Source organism: Trachurus japonicus, unplaced genomic scaffold, assembly GCF_045865225.1.
Source record: "Trachurus japonicus isolate A0001 unplaced genomic scaffold, Traja_1.0 AP031020.1".
NCBI lineage: Eukaryota > Metazoa > Chordata > Actinopteri > Carangiformes > Carangidae > Trachurus > Trachurus japonicus.
In genome coordinates, this window is record NW_028221153.1 from 1505653 (window position 1) to 1527227 (window position 21575).

Genomic DNA, 21575 nt, shown 5'->3' on the forward strand with positions numbered 1-21575 from the left:
GTCTGAGTTGTGTAGTGATGAGGTTCTGCCTTGTTCCAGGCTCCATAACACTCCCACATGTAGAGCCATGTTGGGTTAAAGGTGTTTGGAGGCTCATGAAATTCAACAACCATCTGTTTTTCTTTTTTTCTTAGTTTATTGATTTTACACAATATTCAAAACAAATAAAATTATTCATAAACAAATCTCATTTAGCTCCATAAGCAACATGAACGCAACAATAATCAATAATCATCTGTCCAATATATTAAAGGTTTATAAGATCACATGTCTTAGTTACAAATCTAAGTGTCTCAAATTGACACAAAAGTTAAGGCTTTGTGTTGTACACTGCTTCAGCTACTATGTTGCATTCTGTTGTTTTTGCCAGAAAAAATGGCTTATGAATCGTTTTCATAAAACTATTTTTACATATTTTGTACTGTATCACAATCAGAATGAAAAACCTTATAAATATGTAGCCCACATAGAATCTGTTCTATAGATCCCTGACACACCTCTTCACTATTCATGGAAAGTACTGCCTCATCAGTATTACACAAAACATTAGACATATTCAGGTCAATATGTTCACCCAAATATATATTGATTTAAAGGTACTCTGTGATTAAACAACAAAAACAAAACTTAACTCACTAAAATAAAATATATCATAAAACCAGAAAAACGATCAATGTAAATCTCTGACTACAGACACTTCCAGTGATTCTAAAACTGTCTGACCCAGCTCTCACCAACTGTGTTTTCTAAAACATTTCTTATTCCTGAGTCATGAAGTCCAGCGTGACTGATGCTGTTGACTTGGACTTCTTGTCAGTAGCAGTTGCTATCATTTCTGTGAAGCCAAACCTGATCTCCAGTTTGACTTTACGATTTGTGCCACCTGTAACATCTGGCATGTCAACAGAGAAGGAGCCGATATCCTCCATTCCCCACTCATCCACATAGAATGGAGCTGTTGTTCTAGCTGTCTGATAAAATCTGAAACCCATAATTGTATGATCGGCCTCTAAAGGTGTAAAGGTGTGCTTCCTGGTTTCATCCCAGCCCACATCCTCCCCAGTATCTACAAGTTTCATAAAGATATCGTTACACCAGTCTCCGTCCTTGGTAGTGAATTTCTTCTCTGCCTTGTGCTTGGACTTGTCAAACCTCTCTCCGACAGCGATCCCGTAAGTGAAGGCACTTTTGCGAGATGCCACCACAGCTGGGTTTGTTGCAAACATCACAGCTCCCTTCACAATCGCCTCTTGGGGCCTAGCAGGACACACCACTTTACACTTTAGTTTGAATTCACTGATAATGTGTTGACGTAGGATCTCACTTTCAGCGTAGCCCCCCACCAACAGGATGAACTCAATGCTCAGGTCTTTCTTTAAGATTTCTCTGAGACTTTTGGTGATGCTGTTGAGAGACTCAATGCAGAAGGACCTCATCTTCCCCTTTGTGATTTTGATATATCCATCATCCCAGGAAGCTCCCTGCACTGTTTCAAAGAAGTGCTCCATGTTTTTCTTTCCCTCAGCTAATCTTTCCAGTTTACGTGGGCAGGTGATCTGAACATCTTTCTCTGTTTTTTTGAGAACTGTGAAATCATACATCATTCTCTGAACCTCACTGGGAAACTCTCTCTCAAATTCATCCCAGACACCATCACAGAAGATTTCTCTGAGGAACTCTTTGAACTTCTTGTCAACAGTTTGACCTCCCATGTCGTTTCCTGAGGCCTTGTGCAGCTCCTTCAGGGCTCCTCCTTTCAGCACCTCATGAACAGTTATGTCAATAGTTCCACCTGCAACACAAAAAGAATCTGACCAATAACTGTACAAACACCATGTTACAGACACTTTCACCCACGACAACAAATTATTATAGGAACTTCCAGATTCAGTAGGTAAACTGAAGCCCAGCTCGGAACCATTAGAGTCTAATAAGTCTTGGTTCATGGTTTAAAACCAGTGATGGGAATAACAGCGTTATAAATAAACGGTGTTACTAATGGAAAACAGGCTGTCTCTCAGCGACAAGCTCTTTTCTTTGAGGGCGAGAGAGGGGGAAAGGAGGATGAGACGACCACATAATGTGATGATTGGGTTTTTCTTTTTTTTTTAGAAAAAAACAGAACAGTTACCACATCTGCAGTGATCTTTGGGGAAAATGTGGAGGTTGTGAGCCAGTACAAATATTTGGGAACCATACTTGATGATAGGCTGACCTTTGAAGCCCACGTTGACTCACTGTGTAAGAAGGCTCACCAGCGGATGTACTTTAATCAAAAGCTCCATGGTTTTAATGTGGATACTACTTTTATGAGAATGTTTTATGCTTGTTTTACTACTAGGGGAGCGCCGGGTCGATTGATACACGGGACAATTGATACACAGCGATTTCCTCGAAAACCACACAAGCTTGAGCCGTCAGATTTGGTCACTACCTTCAGCACTCAACACCGACCAATCCTGGGAAAGCTTGTGAAATGACGTCACGCAATTCAAAAGTTATTAGCGCGAACCGGTTTTTGACTACGGAAAGTAAAATGTTACGTGCGGTAGTTTTTTTGTGATCAAAAGTTGTATTGTGTGTTTCATGCAATAATAATACGACCTAACAACAGATGAATTCGTACATAAACAGGTCCTAAACTATGCAATGTCATAGTTTTGAAGTTTAGAGGAAAACAGGTTGAAGTGTCAGTAGTCGCTGCAGGGACGATTGATACAGCTGTTTCAAATGTCCCTCACGCCACCGTGCGTAGTGATTGTGGTCACATTGCGCGGTCAATATCTGTATAAATCACTGAATAAATAGCCTAATTGTTTTTGCAATGAACAACAACCGATTTGAATGAACAACATGTATTTTTAATAAACACCACATATTTTTAATGAAGAAAACGTGTTTATGACATGAATCAGACAGATATTCAGCAAAGTGAGGGGAAAATGCCGAGGGTAAAATGACAATATGTTCAACTGTGTATCCATAAACATGACTTAGGACAGGGAAATAAGTCAATGAAATGAAAATGCAGTCGTCCAACAACTCGTACAAAAGAAGAAAGGTGAGTTTAATCGAAATGCGGATCTTGACAATTACGCACGGGACAAAAATATTTATTTGACTTATTCATATTGTGAGAAATTATGTGACATTTTGGCAATAACGAGTACACTAGTATGTTGTCCGATATGCTGCATAAAAACGAGAGTAATGACAGTAGTTTCTGTTTAAAACGCTGTTTCAACCGTCCCTCCTCTGTGTCTCAAACGACCTGCATAGGTGGGACACATGTCAACTTACGTTCAAAGTTATAAAACAGCGCGATCATCCAACATATGTGTTAAATTACACTTGTAACTAAGAGAATACACATGTGAGTTGTTGATCACATGATAAAAATGTTTGTGTACATAACGTCATCTTTGAAAAAGACGTTTAAATGAAAAGTGTATCAATCGACCCGGCGCTCCCCTACTTGTGTTACTGCTACTACTTATCGAGTCTTGATTAACTTTTAACTTCATCTGTTGGTTTGGTCTTTTAACATGTAAAATCAAGAATAAAACAAGAAAAACAATAAACACACATTACCTCCACAATCAACAACAATATATTGTGTTCCTGGTTTCTGGTCTAGTGTGTGTCCTCCCTGGTTTTGTGCGATGAAACCTTCAGCTGGCAGCTTCTTACACCAGACTGAGGCTGCCTCTGGCTCCAGTGCAATGACCAGCTTGTTTCCCTTTCCTTTGACCACGATACCAGCCTGGATGTTCAAGAGAAAAACTCATCAGTCTTTTTCAAAACCAAAACTTTTACTGCACATTTACCAACACTTGATGTTTTCAGCGTTACCTCAGTTGCAGCTTCTCTCATGAACTGTTTAGCTGAAGGATCCCAGATGGCGGGGACAGTCAGCACCCAGGTGAAGTCAGAGGCATTGAACCTCCTCCCCTGTGTGTTGGTCTGGATAGTTTTCAGGGCGTCTTCTTTCATGTATCGTAAAGCTGCTGTGAAAACCTTCAGGGCCTTCATCGACCGCCCATTTGCAGCTTTGATTCTCACATTCCTGTTGAGTTTCTGTCAGTGAGTGACAAGATGTTCACATGTGTTTATAGGGTGAACCTTATTTCTAACACCTGTGTGACATGTTTTAACTCAACTCAACTCAACTTTATTTATAGAGCCCTTTAAAACAATCACAGCTGAAACAAAGTGCTGTACATAATGCAACATATGTAAATAAAATAATTAGCAGAAGAATAAATAAAATAATAATGGTCTATTGCCTTTAAAACAATTTAAAAGCAATAAAACAATTTAGAATTTAAATAAAACAATTAAAATAAAAAACAATGAATAGAACAGACCATAAAACACTAAAACAGAGGTAGTGTCTCATGCTGTGCTGAAAGCCAAGGAATAAAAATGGGTTTTAAGACGAGTTTTAAAAATGGACAGTGAGGAGGCCTGTCTAATGTGGAGGGGAAGCTCCTTCCACAGTTTTGGAGCGGCAACTGAAAAAGCTCTGTCCACTCTGAGCTTCCGTTTGGACCTTGGTACCTCCAGGAGCAGCAGATCAGCTGACCGGAGGCACCGAGCAGGGGCGTAGGGGTGAAGAAGCTCAGAGAGGTAAGAAGGGGCCAGTCCATTTAAAGATTTAAAAACAAATACAAGAATCTTAAAATGAACTCTAAAATGCACAGGCAGCCAGTGGAGGGAGGCCAGGATGGGGGTGATGTGCTCCCTCTTACGTACTCCAGTTAGCAGGCGTGCGGCCGCATTTTGCACCAACTGGAGACGTTCAAGGGAGGACTGGCTAACTCCAAAATAAAGTGCATTACAGTAACCCAGCCGAGATGTGATGAAGGCATGGATTACTGTTTCAAAGTGCTGATGTGCGAGGAGTGGTTTGACCTTTGCCAGCTGTCTAATTTGGAAGAAGCTGGACTTTACCACAGAGCTAATTTGTCGATCCAATTTAAAATCACTGTCCATCTTAAAACCCAAGTTTAAAACTGTTGGCTTTGTAAACTCTGCCAAAGGGCCCAAGTCAACAGGGGGGGGGGGTTCACAGAAGCCACTGGGACCGAACACCATCACTTCTGTTTTCTTTTCATTAAAATTTTAAAAGTTGAGGGCCATCCAGGCTTTGATGTCCTCAAGACATGCCAGAAGTGGTGTGAGGAAGAAGGCATTTTTCTTTTTTAGAGGCACATAAATCTGACTGTCATCAGCATAAAAATGAAAGGATATGCCATGCTTCCTCAGAACGGATCCCAGTGGCAGTAAGTACAGTGAGAAAAGTAGGGGTTGTAATGGGAAATTTTGGTGTAACCCATTGTATGCTTTACAAGGGTTGTATAACCATGTTAACTAAGTGAACTTCCTTTCACCTTGTGGAAAGTGGTACTCAGCTAATCCTTTCCTGATACCTGTGTGACATACACCAGACACAAATCACTGAATCTACACAGAGCAGGTTAAAGGTCAGACCGGTGCTCTGTGTTAATTTACAAGGGGAGTTGTGTCCTGGCGGTGAAGCCAGGCACAGCTATCACAGCCATATATTTTGTCTGCTGTTCAAATGTGTTTTGGGAACTATAAAGATAGCGCCCTGAGAACGTCTTCAGGCCACTCACTCACTGACTGTACTCCTGTTCGGTTGTGTGTGTGACTCCATTCATGAATGCCTTTTATTAAAACTCAAGAAAGACAGCTGACGTGTCCAGTTATCCTTTTTTAAATACTTTTATTGAAGAAACAACATTTTTTGCCACCACAGGGTCCTAGAATCGACCCCTGTGGAACCCCATATGGCAGTGGAGCAGAGCTGGATTTCGAGTCTCCAAGGCTCACACTCATTGATCTACCGGTTAAATATGACTTGAACCAGTCTAGTGCAGTACCACGTATACCCACTAGGTAGCGTAGCCGAGCCACTAGGGTGTTGTGATCCACAGTATCAAACGCTGCAGTCAAGTCTAATAAAACCAAAATAACATTCAGTCATTTGCCAAGAGGATGTCATTGAACACTCTAAGCAAAGCTGACTCGGTGCTATGCAGACTTTTAAAACCTGACTGGAAGACCTCCAGGACATCATGTTCATCTAAAAACGACGTCAGTTGAGTGAACACAACTTTTTCTAAAATTTTGGAAATAAAAGGCAGCTTAGAGATAGGCCTGAAATTGGCCAGCACACTGCCATCAAGGCCAGGTTTTTTAAGTAGGGGCTGGACCACAGCATGTTTAAAACACTGAGGAACAACACCAGAGGACAGACTGCTATTGATAATGGACAGGACAGACTGTCCTAAACATGGAAAAACTTCTTTTAAAAAACCAGGAGGGACCACATCATACGGAGAGCCTGATGGTTTAAGGTGGCCAATCAGGTCTTCTAAAAATGATAACGACACCGGCTCGAACATTTCAAGAGTTGCAGAACAAGGAACAGGAACAGAGGGGTCCGATGCAGGAGCTGAAATGAGAGCCCTTACAGTAGCAACTTTATCGATAAAAAAGTCCAGGAAGCTATTGCAAGTCTCAAGGGATGCCTCCAAGCTGACAGGCTGTGGGGCATTAAGAATGGTGTCAATTGTTTTAAATAATACACGGGGGTTGTGGCGATTTAACTCGATGAGATTTGGAAGGAAACCTGCAGCTTGTCCTTCTTCCACCTCCGCTCGGCTTTGCGGCACTCCCGTCTAGCTGCATGAGTCTCCTCACTAAACCAGGGCTCAGGTTTAGGCTTGGGCTGCACATTTTTTATCGGAGCCACAGAGTCCAATAACTTTTGACAATGACTTTGTTAATCTATGTGACAATCTGAAGTTACTAGAAGAGTAGAATTACATTATAACATATAAATCTGTTTGATTTATATATTACAAAAATACATAGAATATCATAAACCATGAAGAAGTACTTACTGTGTCGTAGAGGGACATCTTGAAGCAACTGAAGAAAAAGTGTTTTCTTGCCTCCTCACCACACATGTCACCATAAGCCATTTGGGCGTCATAACCAAACTTGAGAAATTCTTCATGTTCATTGAAAAGGATGCAGGTTGGGGTCTTTGGGGTGTCTTTTGAAAACTCTTCACCCCAGCGCTTTAACTGTAGATCAACTTCTTCTCCTCTGGGTGTTAAATTGTAAGCATACCCACTGAAGGCAGTGCCGAAGTCAACTGCGATGACGTACGAGTCGCCCATCTTCACAGCAGGAGAAGGATCAGAGTGCTGAAATGCAGCAGTTAAACTGTATTTATCAGCTTTGCATGGGGAGGGGCAGACTGAGAACACTCCCATCCACACCTCCTCAGTTTGTGGAATCACATATAAATACTGGTGTAACTTTCACTTTAGCCTCATTCCACCTAGAGACGGAGCAACAGCAAAGCAACAAGGCAAAATGAATCGACGTCAAAGCAAATATGGGTAAATATATCAAATTCGTAAATTCAATTCTCTCAACTAGACTGTGTTCGGATTTAGATCTTTGCACTGTTTAGAGTATTTATGGTTTAATTAAGTGTTTGTTATTTAAAACGATTGCATTTGTATTCTTAGTCTGTTAATGTGTCTGAATGGTTAGGTTCCTTTATTTCTTCTGCATCAGGGGTAATGATCATGCAGCAGCATATTCACAGGATCAGAGGTAAAGCCTCATTGTTCTCTGTGATTTGTTGTTTTAGATCAACTGACAAAAATCTGCAACACATAATTGTTTTGTCAGATTTAGTCATTTAGATTTTAGAATTTCTAATGTTAGAATTCATTTAGAATTCTATTGATCTTTAATGTGATATTAAAAACTGTTAAGGAATATGAACACAATTCACTAATACTTCAGTAGTTTTAGTTTTTAGTTTTACTTTACAGGCAGTATTTGCTTTTTCAATCGTGGTTTTCATTAGCCAAACTCTAAGACCTCAAACAACAATTATAGCTGCTGCGCAGCGATGGGTCGGGTCCGGGCTACTTTTGGGCAAATTTAGGCAATTCTGAGCAACAAACAGGAGAATAGGAAGACAAGACAGTTGACCTTATAATGTTCAATTTGCACCAGTTGAGGATTGAACCCACAATCTCTAGAACCAAAGACCGTTGTCTATCGCACTGAGCTAACTGACAAGTGGCAGATCAATAGTGGCTTCACAAATTGTGTAAGCCATTCACTGTCGTGTAGGCAGAAAAAGAAAAATCAGTTTTTGAGGTAAAATAATGATATGTATTTGTCAAACATCTACTATGAGTCTAAGATGTTAGGAGCCTTCGCACATGGTCCAGTCCAAGCTATTTGGATTTTTAAACTTAGAAGCTTGCTGTGATGCCACCATTAGGACAATTGTCTTGTGTTTCATGTTGAGGACATTTGACATTTTGATCTGTCATCATCATCATCATCACCCTGGCTGGGTCTCGAACTCACAACCTCTGACACCAAGAACCAGCGCTTAACTCAGTGAGCTAATTATCTGGAAGTGAGACCTGCTGTGTGTCTTCTCAAATAGACTCAGGGAGTCAGTGTCCGGGCAGCTGTTGTGAACGCAGATTTCTGTTATCTAAACAAAAATCTGTTAATACATAAATTGCATTTAGACAGCAAAATAGCTTGAGGACATCTGACATTTGATCTGTCATTATCATCATCACCCTTGCTGGGTCTCGAACTCACAATCTCTGACACCAAGAACCAGCTCTTAACTCACTGAGCTAATTAGCTGGTAGTGAGACCTGCTGTGTAGCTTCATTTATCCACTCAGGTGAGCCAGTGCCCGGGCAGCTGTTGTGATGAAATGGTCAAAAGTCAGAAATTCAGTCATCCAAACAAAAATCTGATAATACATAAATTGCATATTGACAGCATGGAAATGTTGGTGATTTGTTTTTAATGATAAGTGTTTTGCTTCATAAGAGAAAATATGATGTTTATAAATTCCACACTCACATTGGCTGCAGTTGTTCCCATGAGAGCAGAATTCAAAATATTCTCAAAAATTCAGTTTTTTAATTAAAATTCTGATATTTGCCAAACTTCATCAACCATGACTCCAGAATATTGTCATTTTTTTTCAGGAAGATTGAAAATGTATTTAGCAAGAATTTGATGGTATATGTTTACAGTAGTGTTTACAGTCAAACGTTTTCATGCACTGTTGGCTCAATTTTTGCTTAATCAAAAATCCGAGAAACAAGTTTTGTGGAGGACAGTCTGGAGATGCTCTGTAGCAAGTTTGGTGTCAATTGAGCAAAAATTGTGGGAGGAGATACATTTTAAAAGTTTTACAGTTATCGAAAAAAACAGAGTGATGGACTTCATAATTTGTAATAAGTTTAAGTGGACAAAAGTTTCAGCAGTATTGACGCTACATTGTGGTGAAGTTTCAACACTGTAGCATCTACCGTTGGTTTGGTAGGAATTTTTAAAGTTTTTAAATTTAAACGCTTATTGTGCCCCCCCTAGGAGGGGGGGGCACATGTCCTTGGAGTTGAGTGAATCTGGCATGGGGTCGGATGTTTCTGTGAAGTTTGGTGAGTTTTCGCCCATGGGAAGTATGACTTCCTTGGAAGAAGAAAGAAAGAAAGAAAGAAGAAGAATTCCTAGGAATACAATAGTGTCCCGGCAGCTTAGCTGCCCGGACCCTAAAAACATGACAACATGTGTTTCTGTTCTACAGCAGACCTACACCAAAGGCTCAATATCCAACAAGCAGGTTTGTTACCAAGACGATTAGATCAAGTTCACAGGATCAGTGATTGTGATAACATGTAGTCATAGAAGTGTTTTAACTGACCATCAATCATGTGTTTAACAGTCGGACTGGGTTGGATGACTTTGGACAGAAACTTAAAAATACCAGGTCAGTGTTTGTCTAAAACATTTTAAAGATATTCAGTTTTGTGTGTGTGTGTGTGTGTGTGTGTTTTCTTTACTGTATTTGACCCTTCACCACTTTGTTCAATATGTTTTCACACTTTTTTTTACTCCACAGATCTGATCTGGAATCAGCCAGATCTGATCTGGAAGCAGTCACGGCCAGGTACTGTAAGAAACCAGATCCAACAAGTTCTGACTCAAGCAACTCAACACTGATAACATGTTTCTTTTGTTTGTTAACTCATTGAGTGCCGCGCTCCTTTCCAAAGTTTTAGTCAAGTGTACCGGCAAATTAGACCATATTTGACTTTTTATTTTAGAGCCATAGTGTATTCTATATTATTGCCACCAACACATACTGTAGCTCATTTGAAAGGTTTAACTTTATCCTTCAAATGGCCACAAACCGTTTGTTTCTACGTGCCTCCGTTCCTGAGAAAAGTCAAGCTAAACATGGCTGGGTTTCACCAAAATCCCTCCTTTTTTTCTAGAAAAGGAGATAGAGCGTCTTTTATGAAAGGTGCGCTGTTTGTGTCTGTCGCTCTTCTCACACTCACATTTCTGGATCAAAGGGCTCGTATAAGATAAATATACACAACAATTGTTGTTCTATTCACAAAACCACCATCGGGGGCGGGGGGGGGCGGAGCAGCTGCTGCATCCACATGCAGACCTCCGTTTGCAGAAGCTGAGTTATGATAAAAACTTCCAGATCATGAGCTGTCATGTGACTTTGATCGTCATCTATTTCAGTTCTCCTCGTCGTAGAGTCCCCAAATTTACATATAATGTGTATTAAAGTGTCTATTTTCATAATTTAAAAAAAAAGCAAAAAACGAAAAATTTCGTTTTTGGCACTCAACGCATGGGAACGAAAAACGAGAAATTACGTGGTTGGCACTCAATGAGTTAAGAACAAAAATCTTGTGTAAAATCAGTCAGTAAAATGAATGGACCTGGCAGACCATTTAGAAATAACTATCTGATAAATCATGAATGTTCACAGAGTGAATGATGTTAATGAATCTGTGCTCCAGTTCTCACTTAACTAACCCATTTAACTGGTGCTGTTTTAAAAACACAGAGTGTCCGAGTTGGAAGAAGTTTATAAACTGCAGCTTCAAGGGGCAGGGTAAGTATTTTTCTAATCTCACTTGTAAAACAGGTTTTGACCCTTTGACAGTTTGTGTTCAATAGCATGAAACTTTTTCAGTTGATGTAGTTTTACTCCACAGATCTGGAATCAGTCAATAACAAAACCTTCACTTCATGTTTTGAACAGGTTTGGTGGGATGGATGAATATTACAAAAAGGAACTTAACAAGGAGAGGTGTAGTAGATATATTTCCTAAAAGACTTTTAAAGATGCATAGACCAGTTTTTAAATCCACCACAGTGTGTAACCTGTAGTATATTGATACTATAACTGCTTAGCTGATATATGTTATACAGTTTGTGTTTAACCACCGCCATCTAGTGGTCATATGGTAATACAGAAATGCCCGGATGTTGACTGGTTTGAGTTGTCTGAGAACTGCAATAAACAAGTGCAGACGGTTGCAAGTTGGCTCCGTGTTCCCTATCTGTTATGGATATATTAACAGTGGTATATTAGGGCAAAGTTATTACAGTGGCGACGAGGATGGGATCCCTTTTAAGTCGGAAGGGAATTCCAGTTGCAGTGCGAGGAAATTAAGGCGTTACACGGAGGTAACAGAACTTTGCAAACTAGCGCTAGCAAGACTAGCTAAGCTAACGTCGACGGAGCAGCATGGCCATGTTCATCGGAAATCTCGGCGAATACAAGGAAGGTCAAGAAGACTTCGAGTCATACCTCGAGAGGTTTGAGCAATGGATGATCGTAAACGATGTGGAGGACGATAAACAAGCCAACGTTTTCCTGTCTGTAATAGGTGCAGTAGCCTATGGACTATTAAAAAACCTCTGCATACCAGATAAGCCAAGTAGCCTCTCCTATGAAGTGCTAAGTGGAAAACTATCATCCCATTACAAACCGAAACCGCTAGTTATCGCGGAACGATTCAAATTTCAAAAAAGGAATCAGCAAGAAAATGAGTCCGTGTCGGATTATGTTGTGGCGTTAAAGCAGCTGTCCACCCACTGTGAATTTGGTCCCCATTTAGACGAAGCACTGAGGGACAGATTTGTTAGTGGATTGAGAGTGGAGGCTATTCAGAGAAAGTTGCTCACGGAGCAAGATCTGACATTTGCAAAAGCATGTGAACTATCTTTATCAATGGAAATGGCATCGAGGAATACGTTGGAGTTCGCAAGCAAAATGAAAGGACCTGCCACGGTGAATAGGATTGACAACAAGAGAACAAGCAAAGGTGTGTGGAAAAGCAAACCAGCCACCAGCGAATGGAAAGGTAAAGGCACAAGTGACAATTCCAGACCACAGAGAACAGAAAATCACCAGCCCTGTTACCGATGTGGCGGTAGAAATCATGCAGCGCAGGTATGTAGGTATAAAACAGAGACATGCCACAAGTGTTCAAAAGTAGGACACATAGCAAGGATGTGTAAAACTAAAAATAGGCAAGGACATACACAGTATGTAACTGAAAATAAAAATGAGACAACAGGAAATGGTGATGATGAACTGTTTGGGTCATATCCCATGAACGCCGTGTATCCCACACATACTGTTGGAAATGGAAAGAAGGAAATTACAGTACATGTCCAATTAGAAGGAACTCCTCTAGAGATGCAGCTTGACACAGGAGCTGCTGTAACACTTGTTTCTGAAATAGTGTATAAGAAGCATCTCTCTCATCTGCCACTGAAAGAAAGTAAAGTGCAGCTGTCAACCTTTTCCGGTGAGAACATTCCCTTGATGGGACAAGTGACTGTCAATGCAAAATATGGGAACCAGAGTGGTGATCTACCCCTAGTGATCGTGAAGGGTAACAGACCAGCCCTCCTTGGCCGTAACTGGCTCACAAACTTCAAACTAGACTGGGCCAGCATCTTCTCAGTTATACCAGCAGGGGGCTGTAATAACGCAGATGTGGAGGCAGTGTTGCAAAGATACAAAGCAGTGTTTTCTGAGGAGCTTGGCACTATTCGTGAGTTTAAGGCCAGCATCACAGTAAAGCCAAATACCAAACCGGTCTTCAGGAAGGCCAGACCAGTGCCATATGCACTAAAGGATGCAGTTGAGAAAGAGTTAAACCGGCTAGAAAAAGCAGGCATTATCTCAAAGATAGAACATAGTCAGTGGGCTGCGCCGATAGTAGTGGTACCCAAATCAGACAAGTCAATTCGTATCTGTGGAGACTATAAGGTCACAGTAAATCAGAGTGTGGAAGAGGAGAGCTATCCACTACCGAACGTTGAAGACCTCTTCGCCACACTGGCTGGGGGCACTCTCTTCAGCAAGTTAGACCTGTCACATGCTTACCAACAGCTTGAGTTAGAGAAAGACTCAGAAAAGTATTTGACAATAAATACTCACAAAGGACTGTATGTCTATCATAGACTTTCATATGGAGTGTCTAGTGCGCCTTCTATGTTTCAGAATGTGATGGACCAGATCCTCCAAGGCTTAGAGCACGTGACCTGCTTTTTGGATGACATATTGGTCACAGGAAGAACAAGAGCTGAACACCTGAGGAACCTGGAGGAGGTACTGAGCCGCCTGGAGAGCTACGGGGTGAGAGTGAAAAGAGCAAAATGTGACTTCATGCAGGAGAAAGTAGAATACCTGGGACATCTGATAGATAGGGAGGGACTGCACCCCACTGAGACAAAGGTTGCCGCCATAGTTAATGCACCCCAGCCTACAAACGTCACAGAGCTACGGTCATTTTTAGGGCTGTTAAACTATTACGGTCGGTTCATGAAAGACCTGTCGACTGTACTGCAGCCGCTACATCAACTTCTAAAGAAGGAAATTGATTGGGAATGGACTCCTGAATGTGCAGCAGCATTCAAAGATGCAAAAGAACAGTTAGTGAAGAACTCAGTAGTAGTTCACTATGACACCAAGAAACCCCTGAGATTAGCTTCAGATGCATCCCCTTATGGGATAGGGGCAGTCATGTCTCACATAATGGAAAATGGGGATGAGAAACCTATCGCCTTTGCGTCGCGTACATTGACAGAGGCAGAAAGTAAATATAGTCAGATAGAGAAAGAGGCTTTGGCCATAATTTTTGGCGTGACCAAATTTCATAAATACTTGTATGGCCGCAAGTTCAGTTTAATAACTGACCACAAGCCCCTCCTTGCCATTTTGGGACCCAAGTCTGAAATTCCCACATTAGCTGCCTTACGAATGCAACGATGGGCGCTGAGACTGATGGCTTATGACTACAGTATAGAGTACAGAACGTCAGCAGAGAATGCAAACGCAGATGCGTTATCTAGACTGCCGGGGAAGGAAAAGGATAATACAGCGGAGGAGAACAGTATCTTCTATTTCTCAGTAGTGGATGAGCTCCCCGTGCAGGCCACAGAGATCGCACAGAGCACTCTCAAGGACCCAGTCCTATGCAAGGTACTGGAGCTGACTCGGTCCGGATGGCCAAGTCATATTAAGGATGAGAGACTGAAACCATACTTTACCCGAAAAAATGAACTGTCTGTGGAACAAGGTTGTATTCTGTGGGGAATTCGAGTTATCATTCCACCAGCACACCGAGAGCGACTACTGCATGATCTACACCAAGGCCACCCTGGAGGGTGCAAGATGAAGGCCTTGGCCAGGAGCTACTTGTGGTGGCCCCAGTTAGACAGTGAAATAGAACATGCAGTACAACAATGTGATGCCTGTCAGAGTGTAAGGAAACTACCAGCAGCCGCACCACTACACTGCTGGCAGTGGCCGACTAGGGTTTGGCAGAGGATACATATTGACTTTGCAGAGAAAGATCAACACCACTTCTTAGTATTAGTGGACAGTCATTCGAAATGGCTTGAGGTAATCGCCATGGCAACAACCACAGCCGCCAAAACGATTGAGGTTTTGCGGAACATCTTTTCTTCCTACGGTCTTCCTGAGGAGATTGTTTCCGACAACGGTCCTCAATTTACTTCGCAGGAGTACAAGACATTCCTGCTAAGCAACGGCATAAAACAGACGTTGGTACCAGCTTACCATCCCGCTTCCAATGGAGCTGCAGAGCGAGCGGTTCAGACAGTGAAAGCGTCACTGCTGAAACAAGTGCTCGATGAAAAGAAACAAAATGTCACGATAACAATGCAGCACAGGCTCGCAAACTTCCTGATGTCATACCGGAGTACACCACACAGCGTCACAGGATGCGCACCAGCTGAACTGTTCCTCAAACGTCAAATCAGGACCAGGTTCAGCTTACTGAAACCAGATCTTGCTCGAGTGGTGGAAGCAAAACAACAAAAGCAGAAAGACTACCATGATCAAACCGCCTCCAAGCTGAGACATCTGTCTGAGGGTGACTCAGTCCTGATCCGAAATTTCCGCGGAGGAAAGGAGAGGTGGACGAAAGGAACAGTGGAAAAAAGACTCGGACCAGTCACTTACCTGGTATGGAACGGAGTGAGCCGGCGCTCAGTCCACATCGACCATCTGCTGTACAACCGACCGTCCAGTCCAGGGACATTGGAGTTTCCGGATGAGCAGCTGGACGTCACAAACAACTACCCTGCGGTGGTTCATGCGGACTTGGGGGGGAAAGGCACACCTGGAGCAGTAGGTGGTAGCCCGTACTCACCTGAAGAGACAACATTGAAACGTATGCAGACTAAAGAGACACTTGTAACACCTTCACCAGGCTCAGTGGCCTGTGACAAGGCAGTTACACCTGCCAAACGAGCAGCCAGTTCCCCAGAGGTGCTTGGGCGCAGGTACCCTGTGAGAGAAAGAGCGCCTCCTAAACGACTGAACTTGTGATCAGTCAGTAGTGAGGAACATTGTTCCTAAAGTAAAAGAGTTCCTGTTCATACAAAAATGTGAAAAAGAGTTCCTGAGACTGAAATGTAAAAGACTGAAATTCTGGGTCTAATGGTTGTGTTAGCCGTAATAATTAAGTTACAATTTTCTAAGTAAAATAATTAATTTACTGTAGCAAAGATAAATTTAAGTTATGAGTTTATTCTTAATAGGAACTTCATAGTTTACGGGGAAGGAGTGTAGTATATTGATACTATAACTGCTTAGCTGATATATGTTATACAGTTTGTGTTTAACCACCGCCATCTAGTGGTCATATGGTAATACAGAAATGCCCGGATGTTGACTGGTTTGAGTTGTCTGAGAACTGCAATAAACAAGTGCAGACGGTTGCAAGTTGGCTCCGTGTTCCCTATCTGTTATGGATATATTAACAGTGGTATATTAGGGCAAAGTTATTACATAACCTACACCACATGGACTCAGTCTGACAACTACTAAGTAGTTCTCACCTTCATCCAGCTCTGAACGTAATGTTAAAGTGGTGTCAGTGTGGTGCTGACTGGTCCGTGTACGTTTCGTTAGTTTGATTTTTCCTTTAAACCGAACTGTGAGAAAACGAAAGTAAGCTGGTAATTGGGTTTTCCGTTTCAAACCAAAATCCAAAAAACCACAATTGAGGCTGGTTTTTTGGTTTTTGGTTTTAAAACGAAAAAACGAGGAAACCAAAATCAAATTATGGTAACATTTTGATTGTCTTTGTGTTTTTGATCTTAAACAACACATTAAAGTTCCAGTTGGTAAGTTGACGAAAGTGAAAGTAAACTCCGCGACTTGGTCGGAAATTTCAAGACAATACTCCGTCAGGTCCCTTTATGAACCTCTGCCAAGCGCCCCACACACACACAGACACACACAAAGTAGCCATAAACGCACCCACAGAAGATGTACCGTATCGATAGCACGACGTGTAGGAGCGGCGATTGGCTGCTCCTCCTGCTCCCTCTACCTGACTGGTGGAGAATCGTCGGGCGCGGTGGATTTTGGCAAATACGATTACAGGCTGTAGGTGGAGCCAGAGGAGTTGGATTTTGTCCTAAATTACTCATTTAATGTCTGACCAGCAGAATATAGTGACAGTTCCAGCAAATATGACTGAATAATTGTTACCAACTGAAGCTTTAACACCGATGACAGACCGGAAATGTGTGAACTTCAAAATAAAAGCCCAGTGAATTGCATTATAGCCACAGACTGTAGATGAATGGCCTATAAAATCTTTTTTTTTCTTTGTAAATGTTGTCTTTTGAGCACATGGATACATTATCACAGCTGTGCTTATTTTTACACATAGCCAAGCTGATCGTTAACTCATCTTCCTCATGTACTGTTCTCCTCGCTGCGCTGGGTCTCTGTCTCCGTTGCGCTGTAGCGCTTTGCTTTGCTTCCATTCAGTCAGATCATTTTCACAGCGGACTTCTGTGACGGCTCCACCATGTCATGAGACAAACATGCAAGAAGTAGCGCAGTTTTTTGTGTTTCACCGGCGAGGAGCTGTCATTATGCGCGACCATTACGCACGGCGATTCCCCTCATCTAAGCTGCCAATTAGAGTGCCCTGTGCCGGGAAGGGAGCCTGATGAAATCCTGGACTGTAGCCGAGGTCTGGGACTGGATCTCATGTGACTGAAAAGAGTAGAAAAGAACCATAAAGGGGCCGCTGCCACCTGCCAAATATGCCCGGGGTTGGAGACCTCAGGGTCGGGTTGAGTCTCTGAGAAGAGCTGGTCTATCACCCAGCCCCATGCAGCATTATTCCACAAGGTGGCGAACGTTACTGCAGCAGATCATAATATAGCTATATTCCTCAAATAACAAATCAATCAATCAGCCGGTATTCAATTAATAGGCGGGTCTCATATAGCCTAATGGCGTTCAAGCCATAAAAAAAAAAAAAAAAAAAAAAAAAACTATCTGCCGCTGCCTGGGACAAACTGAGGAGGAAATGTTCAGAAACTCTTTGTGGACTGTCTGTGAAGACTTACTGGAGTGAAGCTGACCTCATCACGCTGTGAAAATGCTCTGACTGACCTGGGAGCGAAGCGCTGCAGCGTGCGCAACGGACAGACCGAGGCACGTGAGGAAGATGAACTAATGATGAGCTTGGCCACTAATGTGTAAAAAAATAAACACAGCTGTGAAAATGTATCCGTATGCTCAAAACACAACATTTACAAAGAAAAAAAAGATTTCATAGGCTATTTATATAGGCTACAGTACAGTGGCTATAACTCAATTCACTGGGCTTTTATTTTGAAGTTCAGACACTTCCAGGCTGTCATCGGCGTTAATGCGGGAGTGAAGCTGACCTCACCCTCTGCTTCAGAGAGGGACAGCCTGTCCCGAGCCGGGTTGGGACCGGAGACGGGCCGCAGAACACGTTGTGAAAATGATCTGACTGAATGGAAGCAAAGCAAAGTGCTACAGCAGCGGAGACAGAGACCCAGCGCAGCGAGGAGAACAGTACATGAGGAAGATGAACTAATTAACGACCAGCTTGTCGCTCATGTGTAAAAATAAACACAGCTGTGAAAATGTATCCATGTGCTCAAAACACAACATTTACAAAGAAAAAAAAAGATTTTATAGGCCCTCATCTACAGTCTGTGTCTATAACGCAATTCACTGGGCTTTTATTTTGAAGTTCCGACACTTCCGGTCTGTCATCGGCGTTAATGTGTTGTTTAAGATCAAAAACAAAAAGACAATCAAAATTTTACCGTAATTTGATTTTGGTTTCCTTGTTTTTTCGTTTTACAAAAAAAAAAAAAACAGCCTGAATTTTGGTTTTTTGGTTTTTGGTTTGAAACGGAAAACCAAATTACCAGCTTACTTTTGTTTTCTGACAGTTCGGTTTAAAGGAAAAATCAAACTAACGAAACGTACACGGACCCTGACTCAGGCTGTAGCTGCTATTGGAGTGGAGCATAGTGATTCTTTAAGAAGTTCCCAGTGTTCCACTGAAACCAGTGTTGCTCATAATACTCAAATGTTCAATTAGTGAAAAGTGTTTATTCTAGATCATACATTCATCTCACAGATGCTTCATTACTATGCAACAGCAGAACAAGATGTTTTTCACATGTTGTATATTTAACCTCACAGATCTGCTCGTAAAGCAAAAGAGGAAGAACTCCAGTCACTCAAAGACAGGTACTGACCACACAGCAAACATCACATTCCAGTTACATACAGGTCCTAGACCTGTTGAGGTAGCAGCAGCTAACCCTCCAGACATCATCACTTCCTGTCATTATTTCTCAGGGTTAAAAAGTAACTGGCGAGCCTCAGATGTCAAACATGGACAATTCAGACTGAATGTGATTTATTTTCATTTATTTATTTGTGGATTTGATAAGTTTAAACTTTGATCCTTGCAGAGTTGCAGAGGACGTCAGTGCTTCAATAAAGACAGGAAACACTGAGAGCATGAACAGTCCAGTCAGTAAAACCAGACTGACTGAGATGTATGACAAGCTGAGAGTGCATGAGTGGCCTGACATCAAAGATCAGCTGAAGAGACAGAAACAAAAGCCAGAGGTCATCAAAGCTCATATTCAGGTACAGTAGAGTCTGATGAGATGAGATGACTCAGTCTCTAGTGTTGAACTGAAGTTTTACAGTGTTTCTCTCTCTCCCTGATGATTATAGAAAGCGTTTAAAGATGCAGCAGAAGAAATGGAGATGAAGAAGAAGCAGATAGATGAAGTGGCTGGATGGATTGAGGGTGGTGGTGGACTGACACCTCAGAAGGTACAGAGCAGGAAGACTGCTGTCTAACACTGGGTCACTAGACTTAGTCTTTATTCGTTCCAGAAGTGAAATGTGTTATTAAAGCTGCTTTACTGCAGCTCCGTAACAACCATCTTCTGTTCCAGGTCAAAGAGAACAGAGGCCTGGCTGTGCAGCGTCTTCAGATGTTTCTGTACGATTCTGAGAGAGGAGTTTTTTCTCAGGTTAGTTTGGTATCATCACACACTTCACACCAATCAGCACACACACAGTAGATGTACTCAAGCTATGTACAGTAGAGCCATCATTAACTTGTTAGATCAGTCAGTGTAAAGGACTGCAGATGTAAAGTTGAACCTTTTGTTCCTCACAGACTCTTCTCTCTCTCTCTCAACAGGAAGTCCAGTACTCCTTAGATCATCTGCTCTCTGAATGCTACTGGTTGGGTCGCCTGATGGCTCTAAACAACCCTCCTCTCCAACCAGACTGGGAGAATCACGCTCCTGGGAAGGATACTTGGGACATTTTCCCTCGAGAAATCAGAGTTCATGCTGCCAATGACGCCAACAGCTGCAGCTTAGTTATTAGATCACAATGCTAAAGCCTCAAAGTTACTTTTGACTTCCATTATAATATATAATAAAGTGATAAAGTGAATTGAAACAGAAAAAAATATGCTTTCCTAATCACAATACCTTATTTTTCAATTGTTATGTTGCAATTGTTATTTAATTGTGCTCCATCATCAAATTTGTAAGTCTGATTCAGGTTTCTGTTTTGTTCATCTGGTGCTACAGCATATTTGTCACTGTTTTCAAATGTGTCTGTATTTCAAACTGAAATGGATTAACAGAAATGCTTTTTCATTTTCAAAATATAGCTGCATTTTTGACTAATAAATAAAATGAATAATCAATATTTCAAACTGCATTTTCATTTTCTTCTTCAAGACTGCTCATTCTGTGACTTAATTAAAATAAGAGAAAAGGACATTTAAGATTTAATTTTCAAAACATCCTCCAGGTACCAAAATTCAATTTGAAATGTCAAATTTGAAAATTAAAATGCATTAGCAGAAAGGCCTTACCCTAACCCTTTATTTCAAGGTCATAGCTGCATTATTTGACTCAAGAGAAATAATCCAAACTGCATTTTCATTTTCTTCTATGTGGGGCGTTCACACCAAACGTGATAGACACGAGTTGAGCAGCAACTCTACATTCAGTGTAAATGGTGTGATGACATGTGATTCAGGCGGCGGCGGCGAGAATGGAGCGTCTGAAGCGTCTGGAGGAGCGTGAATAAAGTTGGTTGGAAACATTGAACTTTTAAGGCGGCAGGCATCCAGTCAGCGACGAGTTTATCCCCATATGACTTCCCTGACCTAAGCAGGAGGCTCATCGCTGTATGTGGGCACCCGGTCCGACACCGAGCCAGCAGCTGAACAGAGCTGAGGAGACTCACTGCTGTGTGTGTCTGTGATACATGATGCATGGTTTCTGTGCAAGAGCATCAGGAACATTGAAATATTAACTGTGCTTGATGTGCAACGTCTGGACTTCACCGACGAAGAGTTATCCACTGTGCACACAGCGTTTCCAGAACAGTCAGTGGACCACAACTAGGGATGGGAACGACACGGGATTTGGATTGTCGATTGTCGAGGCCCATGTGTCGACTTTTTGTCGATTTGTCGGCCCTTTTTTTTTTTTTTTTTTTACAGCAGCAGATGTGCATGCGGGGGGGCTGGGGGGCTTTTTTTGTGGTTTATTAACGATGCTGTCGGCACGAGCGGACGAGGCAGCACGCATTCGGGTTTTTTTTTTCTTTTTCTTCTGTGCATGTCCGCGGTCCTCTACGAAGAATGCAACCATTGCATCCACCTGTTTTGCCCATGGTTTTGCCCTTTTTGCAGACCCGAACAGCTGATCTCTTGACAGTAGCTGCGTTTCCATTACAGATTTTCGCAAAATAAAAGCGATATTTCTGAAACTTCGAAAAAGTG

At 41.9% G+C, this 21575-nt stretch overlaps 2 protein-coding genes across 2 annotated transcripts; one reads left to right on the forward strand and one right to left on the reverse strand.

Annotated features, from left to right (window-relative positions):
• Positions 1-758: 758 nt before the first annotated feature.
• Positions 759-1946, reverse strand: LOC146959842 (heat shock 70 kDa protein 12A-like). The gene has a single exon (XM_085772862.1). The coding sequence runs from the start codon at positions 1944-1946 to the stop codon at positions 759-761; it is 1188 nt and encodes a 395-aa protein (XP_085628988.1).
• A 7753-nt stretch (positions 1947-9699) lies between these two features.
• Positions 9700-20875, forward strand: LOC146959843 (uncharacterized). The gene is made up of 10 exons (XM_085772863.1): positions 9700-9865; positions 9998-10045; positions 10967-11014; positions 11165-11212; positions 18944-18991; positions 19219-19399; positions 19490-19591; positions 19717-19794; positions 19968-20150; positions 20825-20875. Exons 4-10 carry the CDS (start codon positions 11175-11177, stop codon positions 20873-20875), a joined length of 681 nt encoding a protein of 226 aa, XP_085628989.1. The 5' UTR covers positions 9700-9865; positions 9998-10045; positions 10967-11014; positions 11165-11174.
• The last annotated feature ends 700 nt before the right edge of the window (positions 20876-21575 follow it).

Bases quoted from the DNA above. Each gene is read 5' to 3' on its own strand.
- LOC146959842 (XM_085772862.1), bottom strand. From the start codon at position 1,946: ATGAACCAAGACTTATTAGACTCTAATGGTTCCGAGCTGGGCTTCAGT.
- LOC146959843 (XM_085772863.1), top strand. From the start codon at position 11,175: ATGGATGAATATTACAAAAAGGAACTTAACAAGGAGAG. The intron at 11,213-18,943 runs GTGTAGTAGATA...TTAACCTCACAG, and splicing joins AAGGAACTTAACAAGGAGAG to ATCTGCTCGTAAAGCAAAAG. The intron at 19,592-19,716 runs GTACAGAGCAGG...CTTCTGTTCCAG, and splicing joins GTGGACTGACACCTCAGAAG to GTCAAAGAGAACAGAGGCCT.